General features: G+C 39.0%; 1 protein-coding gene across 1 annotated transcript in view; it reads left to right on the top strand.

Annotated features, from left to right (window-relative positions):
* Positions 1 to 14,563, top strand: part of SPTBN4 (spectrin beta, non-erythrocytic 4) — a 338,530-nt gene that overhangs the window by 183,135 nt on the left and 140,832 nt on the right. The window contains exon 19 of the mRNA XM_053721767.1: positions 3,875 to 3,965. Within this exon, the coding sequence (XP_053577742.1) occupies positions 3,875 to 3,965 (91 nt within the window). The remainder of the gene's footprint in view (positions 1 to 3,874; positions 3,966 to 14,563) is intronic.

Raw genomic sequence — 14,563 nt, 5'->3', positions numbered from 1 at the left:
GGTTCCTCAGAGAGAGAAAGAAGTAAAAAAACATAGCGTAACATGAATTTATTAAATTCCACACTTATTATACTCACAATGGTAGAGCTACGATAGCTCCAAGATATGCGCTCTATACACAAACCCTCTGTATAACAGGATCTCTTTCGTAAAGTATTTATTCTGAAAAATACATTTACAAATTTAAAATTAAAATAACTGGCACTTACAAGGCACTTGGGACATAGAGGCACAATCGGCAGCAGACGTAAAGTAATAGTAAAACCAGATGGTAAACAAAGTTACACTTATCATATTATTGTTACACAGTATTGACCATATCCAGTCCAAGACGATGCAAGACTTCAAGGTGATCCTCCTCCCCTCCTGGTGACGTGCGCTCTGATGTACGTTTCCCCATGTGATGTGGCTTTGTCAAGGATAAAGGATCCTCATCTATTCTGCATTTATATAATAGTTCATGTCCTTTAATTGGTCTATGCAAACAGTCCCCTTATAGGTAATGTCCTTTATCTAAATATTGAGTTCCAAATGTAAAAATATAAAAATTATATAAAATTAAATTCCAAAATTAGAGATATTAGAGAAACGGAAGGTAGATGATCTATACCATAATACTGAAAAACTTATATATATATATAAATGAAATCAAAAAATATTTAAAATGTTTGAAATAAATACTTTAAAATAGAAATCGTATCTCAAATCCCAACACGGAATTCAAACCCTTGATGTCTGGTTATTAGGTATGGAGAGAAGAGGAGACAGAAAGGAAAAGAGAGAACTAAAAGTTGAGAAGCAAGAACAAGAAGGAGGTGATATAGAAGGGAGAGAAAAAATTAAATTTGCAAAATATAAAAAGAGAGATCAGTAGGTAAAACGGAAAGCAGAGATGAGAAGTAAGAGAGAGAAAGGATGTGATAAGCAAGGAGTAATGGGAAGGAGACATGAAGAGGTGGCTGAAAAGCAAAAAAGAGGTGGAGAGGAGAGGGTTGTTGTGAGGTGACAAAGAAGGAGAGATTAGGATTTAGGGCCAGATTCTTTAAAACACACTGTCATGGAGTAAAATCTTTAAAATCACACTGACACTCACATGCACAGAACTTTCTTAATTCTCTAAAAGAAAAAGGGGTCTGGATCTGGAAGTCCTGGCAAGTGGTGAGCTGCCTCCGGTAGGAATTAATGAAGCTCACTGGAATACAGAATCTCGTGGGGGAGAGCGAATGTTACAGGGAGCACCCAGAATTTTTTTTTCCAAGCACATACAAATAAAATTGTGCGGTTTTCAGAATACGTTCACATACGTATCTTGTTCTAAAAGAGTAATTGCATATTTTGCATTGCATATCTTGAGACAGATTATATTTGGTATAGATATGTGTACTTTTTATTGTGCTTTTAACTGAATACAATTTCTACTGTGTACATTAAATACAATTGTGTCCTGCGTACTTTAAATATTAATTTTACTGTGTAATTTAAATTTCCATTTTGACATGTACTGTTCATATGAATTGTTTCAATATGAAATTTAAATATTTAAAGTGGTTATTTTATTGACCACTATAATGTAATGTATGTGCCTTCACATAAAGTCTAGGGTACATATTTTAGGAAGACACAAACTTTCCCTTGATTTAATCCTGTGAAGAGTTTGTAGCACTGACATATGTTTTAGATAATGCTTAGACGCCAATAGAAAGGAGAGATAGAAAGAAAAGGTGACATGGGAAGCTAGAGCAGAAAGGAGCAAGGAGGTGGTAGGGAAATAATGTCTGATGTTGAGGTAGAAAGACATGGTGACATGGGAATGTAGAGCTAAAAGGAGAGATGGGGAAGTTTGTAAAAAAGTGAGAAGGTGAGGTGGAACGAGATTGGCATATGGAAAGGTAGAGCAGAAAGGAGAAAGGAGGTGGTAGGGAAATAATGTAAGATGTTGAGGTAGAAAGACATGGTGACATGGGAATGTAGAGCTAAAAGGAGAGATGGGAAAGTTGGTAAAAAAGTGAGATGGTGAGGTGGAACAAGACTGGCATATGGAAAAGTAGAGCAGAAAGGAGAAAGGAGGTGGTAGGGAAATAATGTAAGATGTTGAGGTAGAAAGACATGGTGACATGGGAATGTAGAGCTAAAAGGAGAGATGGGAAAGTTGGTAAAAAAGTGAGATGGTGAGGTGGAACGAGATTGGCATATGGAAAAGTAGAGCAGAAAGGAGAAAGGAGGTGGTAGAGAAATAATGTAAGATGTTGAGGTAGAAAGACATGGTGACATGGGAATGTAGAGCTAAAAGGAGAGATGGGAAAGTTGGTAAAAAAGTGAGATGGTGAGGTGGAACGAGATTGGCATATGGAAAGGTAGAGAAGAAATGTGAGTTGGACAAGTAGGGAAAGAATGTGAGATGTTGAGGTAGAAAGACATGGTAACATGGGAATGTAGAGATAAAAGGAGAGATGGGAAAGTTGGTAAAAAAGTGAGATGGTGAGGTGGAACGAGATTGGCATATGGAAAGGTAGAGAAGAAATGTGAGATGGACAAGTAGGGAAAGAATGTGAGATGTTGAGGTAGAAAGACATGGTGACATGGGAATGTAGAGATAAAAGGAGAGATGGGGAAGTTGGTAAAAAAGTGAGAAGGTGAGGTGGAACGAGATTGGCATATGGAAAGGTAGAGCAGAAAGGAGAAAGGAGGTGGTAGGGAAATAATGTAAGATGTTGAGGTAGAAAGACATGGTGACATGGGAATGTAGAGCTTAAAGGAGAGATGGGAAAGTTGGTAAAAAAGTGAGATGGTGAGGTGGAACAAGATTGGCATATGGAAAAGTAGAGCAGAAAGGAGAAAGGAGGTGGTAGAGAAATAATGTAAGATGTTGAGGTAGAAAGACATGGTGACATGGGAATGTAGAGCTAAAAGGAGAGATGGGAAAGTTGGTAAAAAAGTGAGATGGTGAGGTGGAACGAGATTGGCATATGGAAAAGTAGAGCAGAAAGGAGGTGGTAGAGAAATAATGTAAGATGTTGAGGTAGAAAGACATGGTGACATGGGAATGTAGAGCTAAAAGGAGAGATGGGAAAGTTGGTAAAAAAGTGAGATGGTGAGGTGGAACGAGATTGGCATATGGAAAGGTAGAGAAGAAATGTGAGTTGGACAAGTAGGGAAAGAATGTGAGATGTTGAGGTAGAAAGACATGGTGACATGGGAATGTAGAGATAAAAGGAGAGATGGGAAAGTTGGTAAAAAAGTGAGATGGTGAGGTGGAACGAGATTGGCATATGGAAAGGTAGAGAAGAAATGTGAGATGGACAAGTAGGGAAAGAATGTGAGATGTTGAGGTAGAAAGACATGGTGACATGGGAATGTAGAGATAAAAGGAGAGATGGGAAAGTTGGTAAAAAAGTGAGATGGTGAGGTGGAACGAGATTGGCATATGGAAATGTAGAGAAGAAATGTGAGATGGACAAGTAGGGAAAGAATGTGAGATGGTGAGGTAGAAAGAGATGGGGACATGAGAAGATAGAATTCAAGGGAGAGAGGAAGAGGTAGGGAAAGACTGCAAGATGGAGAAGAGTAAAGTTTAGAGATGAAAGGAGAGAAGGGGAGGAAGCAAAAAATGTCACATGGGATGGTAAAGAGTCAGAAGACACGGTGAGGTAAAAATAGTGAAGGAGGCGGGAGTTAAAGAGAAGTAATAGATTGTTAAGGTATGCTGGAGAAGTAGACCGGGAAGGACAGAAACAATGACAGAAAGGTGAAATGAAGAAGGCAGGGAGAAAACATAAATCAGCCAAAGGAGAGAGGACTGAGACATTAGTCATGGTGGAATAGGGAAGGTACATCTAAATCATCATTTTGATGTCTCCTTCTTTCTGGACTGCAGGAGCCAGCGTAACATGGCTTTGGCCCAGAAATGGCTACAGCGTTTGAAAGACCATCTGCATCTTCAGAATTTCCTGCAAGACTGCAACGAGGTAAGAGCTCATTGGCTTATTTCTGCTCATCGACTCTTCCTGGTTGTCAACAAAGTGAGCAGTAAAACATTAATATGCCTCTTAAGCACGCAACTTGCACATGAAGTCATCATATCAAGCCACTGGCAACTTTATTAAATTACCATCATGTATCAGTATACCATGCTTAATAAACAGTGTTCTCCATAGAAAACGTTGGCAGCCGGGTGGCATTATGAATTGGCCCAGGAGTTGTGCCCATTAAAGGCCAGATTACGAGTGTAGCGCAAATGAACGCTTCTGCCCAAATGTTAATTGCGCTGAAGTAAGCTGTTTGCGCTTGTCGAGTTGCGCTCATATTACGAGTTGAAAGTAAACTGTTTTCACTCTCGCGCTAACACGACAAGCGTAAAAATTAAGTTAGAATATTGCATGCGCGTTCACGTATTACCCCATAGCAGTCAATGGAGAAAGAAAAAGTGAGGGAAAAAACTAACACCCCACTTCGCACAAACTCGATCGCAAATTCTCATTTGCACTAACCCGCCATGAAAATATGAATATTTCAACTTCCAATGTTCTACACAAAGCAGCACAAGTACTATTTATTCATCAATACATATTTCTACATATATCTGATGGTATTTTAGTACAATATATATACCTATACCTATTATATATACATGATTATATATAGGTGTAGATATATACAGATATATTTAGGAATATCTATTTATAAATACTTATATTCTTCTATGTGCAGAACATTGGTATGTGAAATATTTACAGTAGATACATAGTTAAAACCTTTATTAAATATGAATATTGCATAAATATGCTACTACATGTTTTCATCTACTTAACTCCAAAGGGCTAAAATGCACTTATACATATGACTAAATATGTGTACATATGTATTTATGTGTTTACATGTGTATATATGTCTGCAAATACATATATACACATATAAATACATATGTACACATATATAGACATATATATATATATATATATATATATATATATATATATATACAGGTAGCCCTCAGTTTACGCCGGGCTTAGGTTCCAGAAGGAATGGTTGTAAATCGAAACCGTTGTCAATTGAAATCCAGTTTATAATGTAAGTCAATGGGAAGTGAGGGAGATAGGTTCCAGGCCCCTTTCAAAATTGTCATAAGTAACACCTAATACATTATTTTTAAAGCTTTGAAATGAAGACTTTAAATGCTAAATGCTATAGCATTATAAACCTAATAAAATAATCACACAACACAGAATATATAATTAAAGTTAAATGAACAAAAACATTTGCTAAACAGCATTATAAACCTAATAAAATAATCACACAACACAGACTTCACTTGCATTTTTCTGCAAACAGTTCTTTCTATGCATTCCAATCTGGACTGATTTATAGACAGATTTGAAATCTGCTCGACAGCGCATGTCTGGTTAAACTGATTAATTTCAGCTTGCTTGGCTTTGCTGCAACACAAGCGGACAGCTCCACCTACTGGCTATTTTAATAACTGCACTGCTTCTTAATGCTTTTCAATAGCAGTCACATGACTGGAAAAAAAGGTTGTTATTCTGAAACGGTGTAAATTGAACCGTTGTAAAGCGAGGGCCACCTGTATATATATATATATATATATATATATATATATATTATATATATATATATATATACATATAAATCTTTAGACATGTATATGCATGTATCTCTATGTTAAAGCCCTTTGCCTGCCTTTTTCTCTAACACCTGAGATCTCATATCTTTGAACCCTTATAACTTTAGTGTGCAATATTTTTTTCAAATAATGTTTATTAGATTATTAGATTTATAAGTCGCAGTAATCATTCTAGAGTAAATCGTAATTGCGCTTAAGAGTTTACTTTCAACTTGTAATATCAGCGGTAAGCCCAGAGAGCGCATACCCAGCGATAAACCCCTTATCGCTTGGGCGCAAACGTTTGCGATCCACTCGTTATCTGGCCCTAAATAGGTCCTGGGGAGAACACTGATAAATACTGAGGTTTGTTATACAGCCTAGTAGGGGTGAGCACGCTTTCCTTTGTTGCCTGCCTTTGCAACTCATATTTTTGTGAGCCTAGTCATACAGCCTAGTTAAATTCATACCATACCAGCCATTAAAGTGAATGTAAATTTTGATGCTAAAGTGCCTGGTTTTTAAAACTTTGATTAAAAACAGGGGCACTTTAATTCATCAAAATTTACATTTCACTCGTGTTGTGACAAAAAACTTACCTTTTAATCTTCACAGCAACTCCAGCTTCCTCCGGTCTCACAAGCCATTTCTGATGTCAGAAATGATTGATAGGTCATCCTCCAATCACAGCTTCCCCCACAGGGAATTCAGTGTCTGATTCACTGCTGTGATTGGAGGAAGCCGGATTCATCATTTTAGACCCAGGAAAAGGCTTTGAAACGGGTGCAGGAAGCTGGAGCTGCTGTCAAGTTTTTTTTCACAACAGGAGTGAAATGAAAATTTTTATGAATTAAAGTGCCCCTGTTTTTAATCGAAGTTTTAAAAACCGGGCACTTTAGCATCAAAATTTACATTCACTTTAATAGAAAGCATACAGCATATTGTGCAATATAACTAATGACCCTCACTTTTTGTATTTGATAGAGATATTAAAATACTTCTTAAATTGCCAAAATTGTGCCCCAGAGTTTATGTTATCAGTGAAGTGCAAAAAAAAAAAAAAAAAATTCAATTCAATGCTTCCGGCCAAAAAAGTATTCTGAAGCTTTTTTTAAATAAAGCGATTCTGGTACAATATTTTTTCTAGCTTCTCTTGCTTCAGCATATTAAAGGGGCAGTAAACCTAGAAAATAATGTTATATAATTCTGAATTATATAACATTATATTAGTGCTAGCTTTATGTAACATAATATTGCCGCTGAAATTTTTATTAAAAAAGAGGGTTTTTCAGACCTGCCCTCTGTGGATAACCAGTCACTCCAGCGGGTCTGGTTTTCCATCTGAGTGCATCTGGGCAGCTGTCTAGTCACAGCCCGGCCCGACCGCGTCATTACACTCAATGTAGCTCGCTCCCGCTGTCAGACAGAGCAGAAGCGAGCTACATTGAGTGTAAAGGCGTGATCGGGCCGGGCTGTGACTAGATAGCTGCCCAGATGCGCTAAGAGGGAAAACCAGACCCGCTCAGTAGAGCACAGAGGGCTGGTCTGAAAACCCCTCTTTTTTTAATAAAAATGTCAGCGGCAATATTATGTTACATAAAGCTAGCACTAATATAATATTATTTTCTAGGTTTACTGCCCCTTTAAGAGGAGGGGCTAGATTTATTAAGCTGCGAAAGGTAAGTCTTAAGACTGCTGCTCCTTAAAGGAATAGTCTAGTCAAAATTAAACTTTCATGATTCAGATAGAGCATGCAGTTTTAAGCAACTTTCTAATTTATTCCTATTATCAATATTTCTTCATTCTCTTGGTATCTTTATTTGAAAAAGCAAAAGTGTAAGCTTAGACCATTTTTAGTTCAGCACCTGGGTAGCGCTTGCTGATTGGTGTCTAAATGTAGCCACCAATCGGCAAGCACTACCCAGGTTCTGAACCAAAAAATGGTCCGGCTTCTAAGCTTAAATTCCTAAGCTTAAAACCTCTCAGATGGCGGACAGCAATCCGATCGGGATGATTGGCACTACCTGCTAGCGGACGATTGGCCGCGAATGTAGAGGGGGCGGTATTGCAGAAGCAGTTCACAAGAAATGCTTGTGCAATGATAAATGCCGACAGCGGATCATTTCCGTACGACATTTAATACATCTACCCCGAGAAGTCTACTTTAAACTAATAATTCAGATACATTTGAATTCGATAGACATTCTATTAATTATTTAGACGTTACACTTAGAAGTGACAGCAGCAAGTTGTAAAATCTACTGGAAATACAGTTTTACAGTAGAAGTTGCCATCCACGCCATGTCCCATACGCTGTTGTCGTTTTAAACGTTACTGTTCTGATTTGAGTGACTATGAAAACAGAGTTAGGAATTGGCACTACGATTAAAAAATGTGTCTGTAAATAATTTTAATTGTATTAATGGGACACTCAAGTCAAAAAAAACTTTTATGATTCAGATAGAGCATACAGTTTTAAGACACTTTCGCTTTCCAATTGATCAAATTTTGCACATTCTTTTTATATTCACACTTTCTGGGGATAAAGCTCATACAGAGCACGTGCACAAGCTCACAGGGTATATGTATACTAATCTGTGATTGACTGATGTCTGTCACATGATACAGGGTCAGAAAATTGGAGAAAAAAATTAATTTACCAGAAGAAAATCTACTGCTTATTTGAAATTCAGAGTAGGTGTTATTGCATTGTCTTTTTATTATGCATGTTTTAATTATGCAACTGTTCTGTATTGAGTGGTCCTTTAAGCAATAGGTATTGTTATATGATGGAAATAGTTTTGTGCGCACTAAAATGCTGTCTTTTGGTATGTGTTTTTTTTTTTTCTTATACTGTTCTATATTAGAATGTTGCATTTTTTTTTTACAACATAAATTAAATCATGCAGATTAAAGGTACATAAAACATCTTGTAATTACAATACTTGTTTGCAGTCTTGTAAATACACTAAGTATAGAAGCTGATTGTGAAAACCTTCTGAATACATTAACACTTTGTTTGCTGCACCTGTTTTTCAACGACTAACCCCCCCACCACTTACTTGGATGTATTACTGGAGTAGAGACAACTGTCATTTTAATAGCAAGACCTGCACTGACATCATGAGCCTATATTCAATAAAATCAGTTTCTGAAACTAATAATAATAATATCAGTGTTTATCTCATAACTAACAAAAAGTTCTGACACAAACAAATGAAAACATCATTTATACTTACCTGATAAATTAATTTATTTCATGGTAGTGAAAGTCCACAATCCATTACTCCTGGGTATTACTCTTCCTGACAACTAGGAGGAGGCAATGTTTTCCAAACATCAAGAGCTCTATAAAAACCCTCCCATCTCTATGATACCTAGTCTGACATATAGCCAAGCAAAAAGAGGTAACAAAAGGAAACTACCACCAGGGTAGGGTCTCATAGACTCTCACCACCATGAAAGAAATTAATTTATCAGGTAAGCATAAGTTTTCTTTCATACAGGTGGTGAGAGTCCACAATCCCTTACTCCTGGGAAACAAAAACCCAAGCAGTGAAGTCCACGAGTAATGAGGGCAGAACCAGCATGATATATTGTAATCAGCTAGATTGCGAGTGGAGCGGTAGTTTCCACTCGTATTCGAGTGTTAAAACCGCTAGAATATTTTTTTTTGCCATCTCTGAAGGGCCCTGAAAATTGTTCCAAAACATTTATTGGTAACCTCACCTCTTGAGGAAACCAAGCACCCTGTGCTCTCTTAGACCTCCAGACTGCACCCCAACTTAAAGACTTGCATCTGTCGTGATCACAGTCTAGAAAGGACCAACAAAAGAAGCCCCCTGAATATGATGATCCAGCCACCAAGACAGGAACTGACTTGTTTTAGAATCCAAATGTATTTTCTGGGAAAGATGAGTATGATCCCTGCACCATTGCCGGAGCATGCAATTGGAAGAGGCCTCATGTTAAACCGAGTAAACGGAATAGTATCCAATGCAGCAATCATTAAGCCTAAAACTTTCATACAAAGGGCTACTGAAGGACATAGAACAGTCTGAAGATTTGAACAAGTTGCAACCAGCTTCAGCCTTTTCAGTTCGGTCAAAGTTTCTGAAACTAATATCTTGTGTGTGGGGGGGGGGGAATAACACCTAGAAAAGTAACTCTTCTGGGGAACAAGAGAAATCTTTGGAATATTGATCTTCCAACCGTGCTGCTGAAGAAACAACACAAGTATGTGGGTGTGAGATACTGCTAAATGAAAAGATGGAGCTGAAAATGTTTGTCTAGGAAGGCAAACCTTAGAAACTGATAATGATCTGTCAGGGTGCCAGGAATCAGACTGAGACGAGAAGTGCAAAAATAATCACACCTTTATTAATAACAAAAAAATAATAAAAGTCCACAAGTGAAATAACAAGCCAGGAGTCAAAACCAGAGCTGGTAGTCAGACGAGCCGAGTCAGGAGCCAAAGCGAATAGTCAGACGAGCCGAAATCAGGAACAAGGACAACAGAAGAGTCAGGAACAAGCCAGGGATCAGGAACCAGGAAGGACGTCAGACAGCCAGGTAATACACAGGAACTCTGACAAACAGGTGTGAGACAACGCAAAGGCAAAGCATACTGAACAGAGGCCCTTTAAATAATAAGTGATCACAACACAATTCTGAGACGGCATCCTGTCTCACACAGATGATGCACACCAGTCTGGCCATATAAGGAAGTGCAGGAAATGGGCAGCATCCCCCACAATGCACCACAGTCAGCAAGAGAGTTAAGTAAAATGGCTGCCAGCAGCACATGGCAAACAAAACAGGGAAACAAACCCTGACATGATCCCTGTGAATAGGAATTTGAAGTTAAGCATCCTTTAAATTTATTGTGGACATAAACTGACCTACTTTCACCAAGGGCAGAATAGTCCAAACAGTTTCCGTCTTGAATGTTGAAACTCTGAAAAACTTGTTCAGGGCCTTTAAATCCTGAACTGGTCTTAAAGTCCCTTCCTTTTTTGGAGTAATGAAGAGGTTTGAATATAAACCCAAACCCTGTTCCGAAATTGGAACTGGAACTATGACCCCCATAGATTGCAGATCTGAGACTGAAAGAAGGCTCTTGCTTTCAAAGGAGCCTTTGGAGCATGAGACCAAATAAACCTTCCTCTGGGAGATCTCACCCTGAAACCTATTTGTTAAGCCTGAGAAACAATACTCTGAACACACTGGAACCAAACCTCCTGGAAAAGGAGTAATCCACCCCCTACCAGAATATCTGGATCAAGGGGTGGGGGGGGGGGGGCACTCCTTCATGCTGACTTGATAGAGGTAGCAGCTTTCTCAGATTTATTAGATCTGTTCCAGTTTGAAATTAGCTTCCATGCAGAATTGGAAGATCCCTGTTTCTGAGAGGAAGAAAATGTTTTGTTCCTTGTTCTGACAAAAGGAATGAAAACAATTAGAAACTTTAAATTTACCCTTTGACTTCTTGTCCTGGGGAAGAAAGCTCCCTTGCCACAAGCCACAGTAGAAATAATAAAATCCAACCCAGAACCAAACAATATATTTCCTTGAAAGGAAATAGATAAAAGTTTAGACACCATATCAGGTGACCAGGATTTAAGCCCTATAGCCCTTCTGAAAAGAACTGCTAATCACATACTATTATAATTTAATCTTAATTCTGTCCAAAACAGCATCACAAATAAAAGCATTAGCAGATTTCAACAAACCCAAAAGATTTAGAAAATCTTTACTAGCAGAATCATCATCCGAAAACTGGTAAAACAGATTATCTAGCCAAACAGAAGAAAAAACAGCTACACAGGAAATGCAAACTACAAGCCTAAAAAGAAAACCAACTTGCTGAAAATCCCTCCTATGAAAAAATTCTAATTTTCTATCCATAGGATCCTTGAAAAAAGAACTGTCTTTCAAGGGGATACAAAAAACAAGGGCCAAAGTCCCTGGGAGGGGCGCTCGTGTATACAAACAACGTGTATGAACTGTGGAGGCCGCACTCTTACAAACAAAGGAGTAAATCCAGCGACATCAACCTAGAAGAGAAGATAAAAAGAGAGGCGCCATGGTGTAGTACGAACAAATCCAGTAAAATAGAGACAGGATCCCAAAGCCCCTAGCAGTGGAGACTCACAGAGCAGGCGGCACGACCGGAGTGCCAAACGAAGCAGCACGGGAGTAATTGGAGTCGCCCGTATAACTCACAACCACGACTGGAGCGTTCAACGTCAAGTAAGGTCAGGTGACTGGCGGTATCCAATCAAGGAATGTCTACTGGCAGCAGACGTCACCAGGCTCAGAGTTCGTAGGGGGAGATCTGTATGTGTCCAATAGTAGGGGTGCAGCGGAAGGCACTGAAGTATATTGTACAGCTTTTTATCTGATGTCTGAGGCATCCGATAAAAAGTGTCCCTATTTTACTGGATTTGTTCGTGCTACACCATGTGGCGCCTCTCTTTTTTTCTTCTCTTCCTTTCAAGGGGATAGTAGTACACTTAGCTAAAGTAGAAACAGCCCCATCCATATCAGAAACTGTTTACCAAAGCTCAACATTAGATACTGGCAAATGATACATATTCCTAAATCTAGTAGAAGGATTAAAAGGTCTTCCCTGCTTAGACCATTCCTTAGAAACTATCTCAGAGACAGCATTGGGCACAGGGAAAACCTCTGGGGACTTAGCAGAAGGTTTTAAAATCAAATTCAAACGATTAACAGACTTGTCCTCTGACACCTTATAATCCTGAATGCCTAAAGAAGACAACACTTTTTTTAAAAGGGAACAAATTTGATCCACCTTAAATAAAAAAGAGGATAAATCAGAATCATGATCAGAAACAGATCCCTGATCAACAGATAATAACTCACCCTGTGAGGATGAATCAGCTAAACCAGGATCTGGAAAAGTATTTAATACTTAGAACTAGTAGAAGGTAAATCATGAACTAACCTTTAACACTTACTTGAAGGTGGCATAGCAATGCAATTGAGGGCTTTGTGTGTCAAAATGAGTGATTTTGTGTTTAATCCTGGAGACAAGAGGAAGCCAGTGAAGGGATTGGCAGAGAGGGGCGGCAAATAAAGAGCGACGTGTAAGGAAGATGAGCCTGGCAGAGGCATTCATTATGGATTGTAAAGGAGCTAGGCGGCACGTAGGGAGACCAGAGAGGATACAGTTGCAGTAGTCGAGGCGGGAAAGGATGAGAGAGTGGATTAAAATCTTAGTTGTGTCTTGTGCAAGGAAATGTCTAATTTTAGCAATGTTTTTAAGGTGGAAGCGGCAGGCTTTAGCTAAAGACTGAATGTGAGGAGTGAAAGAAAGATCTGAGTCAAGTGTGACCCCAAGACAATGGGCATGTGAGTTTGGGGTAATGATGAAGTTATCAACAGTTATAGAGACATGGGGGTGGAGATTTCGGAAGAAGGGTGGGAAATAAGGAGCTCAGTTTTGGAGAGATTTAGTTTGAGGTAGTAAGAGGACATCCAAGATGAGATATGAGAGAGACATTTAGTGACACGGGTTAGCAAGAAAGGAGATAGTTCTGGTGCAGAGAGGTAGATTTGGGTATCTTCGGCATACAAATGCTAATGAAACTCGTGGGACTTTATTAAGGAACCTAATGAGGGCATGTAGATTGAGAAGAGAAGGGGACCAAGGACAGAGCCTTGCGGTACCCCAACAGAAAGAGGTAACAGGGCAGATGATGCCCCAGAGAAGGCTACACTAAAGGTACGTTAGACAGATAGGAAGAGAACCAAGATAGAGCTGTGTCGCAGATGCCGAAGGATTGGAGGGTATGGAGCAAAAGAGGGTGGTTGACAGTATCAAAGGCTGCAGACAGATCAAGGAGGATAAGTAAAGAGAAATAGCCTTTGGATTTTGCTGTAAGTAGATCGTTGGTAACCTTAACAATTGCTGTCTCTGTTGAGTGAAGGGGGCGAAATCCAGATTGCAGTGGATCAAGGAGGGAGTTCAACGTAAGGAAATGGGATAGGCATGCATATACTAGCTTTTTAAGAAGCTTTTAGGCAAGAGGGAGTAGGGAAATAGGGCGGTAGTTGGATGGGGAGGTTGGTTACAATATAAACGTTTCTCATTGGTAGTAAAGTGTTTAGAGGAGTTAGCTTCTAAAGGGGTTTCAGGGACAGACACAGAAGGCTCCATGATAAATACGAATCTACAAAAAGGTTGTTAACCTGACATAAAAAATAAAAAATAGCACGCAGGAGAACCAAGCGCACTATGCATCTAATAGCGTGCTCAGAACTAAAAGAACATGTGCGCAAATGACGTGAGTAAAGAAGGAAAAAGCTCTGCAAAAAAATCAGACGAGCACTAACCTGATATGCTGATGTGCATTATCCCGACTATCCAATGTGCGCAAACCGACATGCACAAACTAAAAAATCCAACCTGCGCATACTCCAAACTGACACACACCTAACGCAACAATAGAATAAGCGCGCAAAAATATTTAAATGGGAATAGAGCCTTAAACAAATATATATATACAAAATAATGTCCCTAGGCTACATAGTATAATCATATACATTCTTAATAGCCCAACAGGCTTATATCAGTGCCAGAATAATAAAATAAAATAAAAAAAGGACTTACCCATAGGCACCCAACTACTGGAAGATAAAATGGAATCCAGTAGTAAGTCAAACCTGTGCTGAAACATAGCAGAGGAAATGGAATGGGAGTATACCGATGTCCCAACAGGAGGAGGCAAAGGACATGTCCCTGCAACACCTGTGACAGGCTTGTGACTAACTCCCATAAGGTGTAATTGGGCCACTACCCAATACTCCCAAACAGCATCACTCTGAGGGGAAAATGGCCCTCACCCAAAACATCTGGAGCACCTTCATTCTTCACCTACCTCCAGCAGAGGCAAAGACGAGAGTTATTATAGAGGTGGG

Source organism: Bombina bombina, chromosome 7 (assembly GCF_027579735.1).
Source record: "Bombina bombina isolate aBomBom1 chromosome 7, aBomBom1.pri, whole genome shotgun sequence".
Lineage (NCBI taxonomy): Eukaryota > Metazoa > Chordata > Amphibia > Anura > Bombinatoridae > Bombina > Bombina bombina.
Note: the sequence above shows the minus strand (reverse complement) of the source record. Positions and strands in the feature narration are given on the sequence as shown.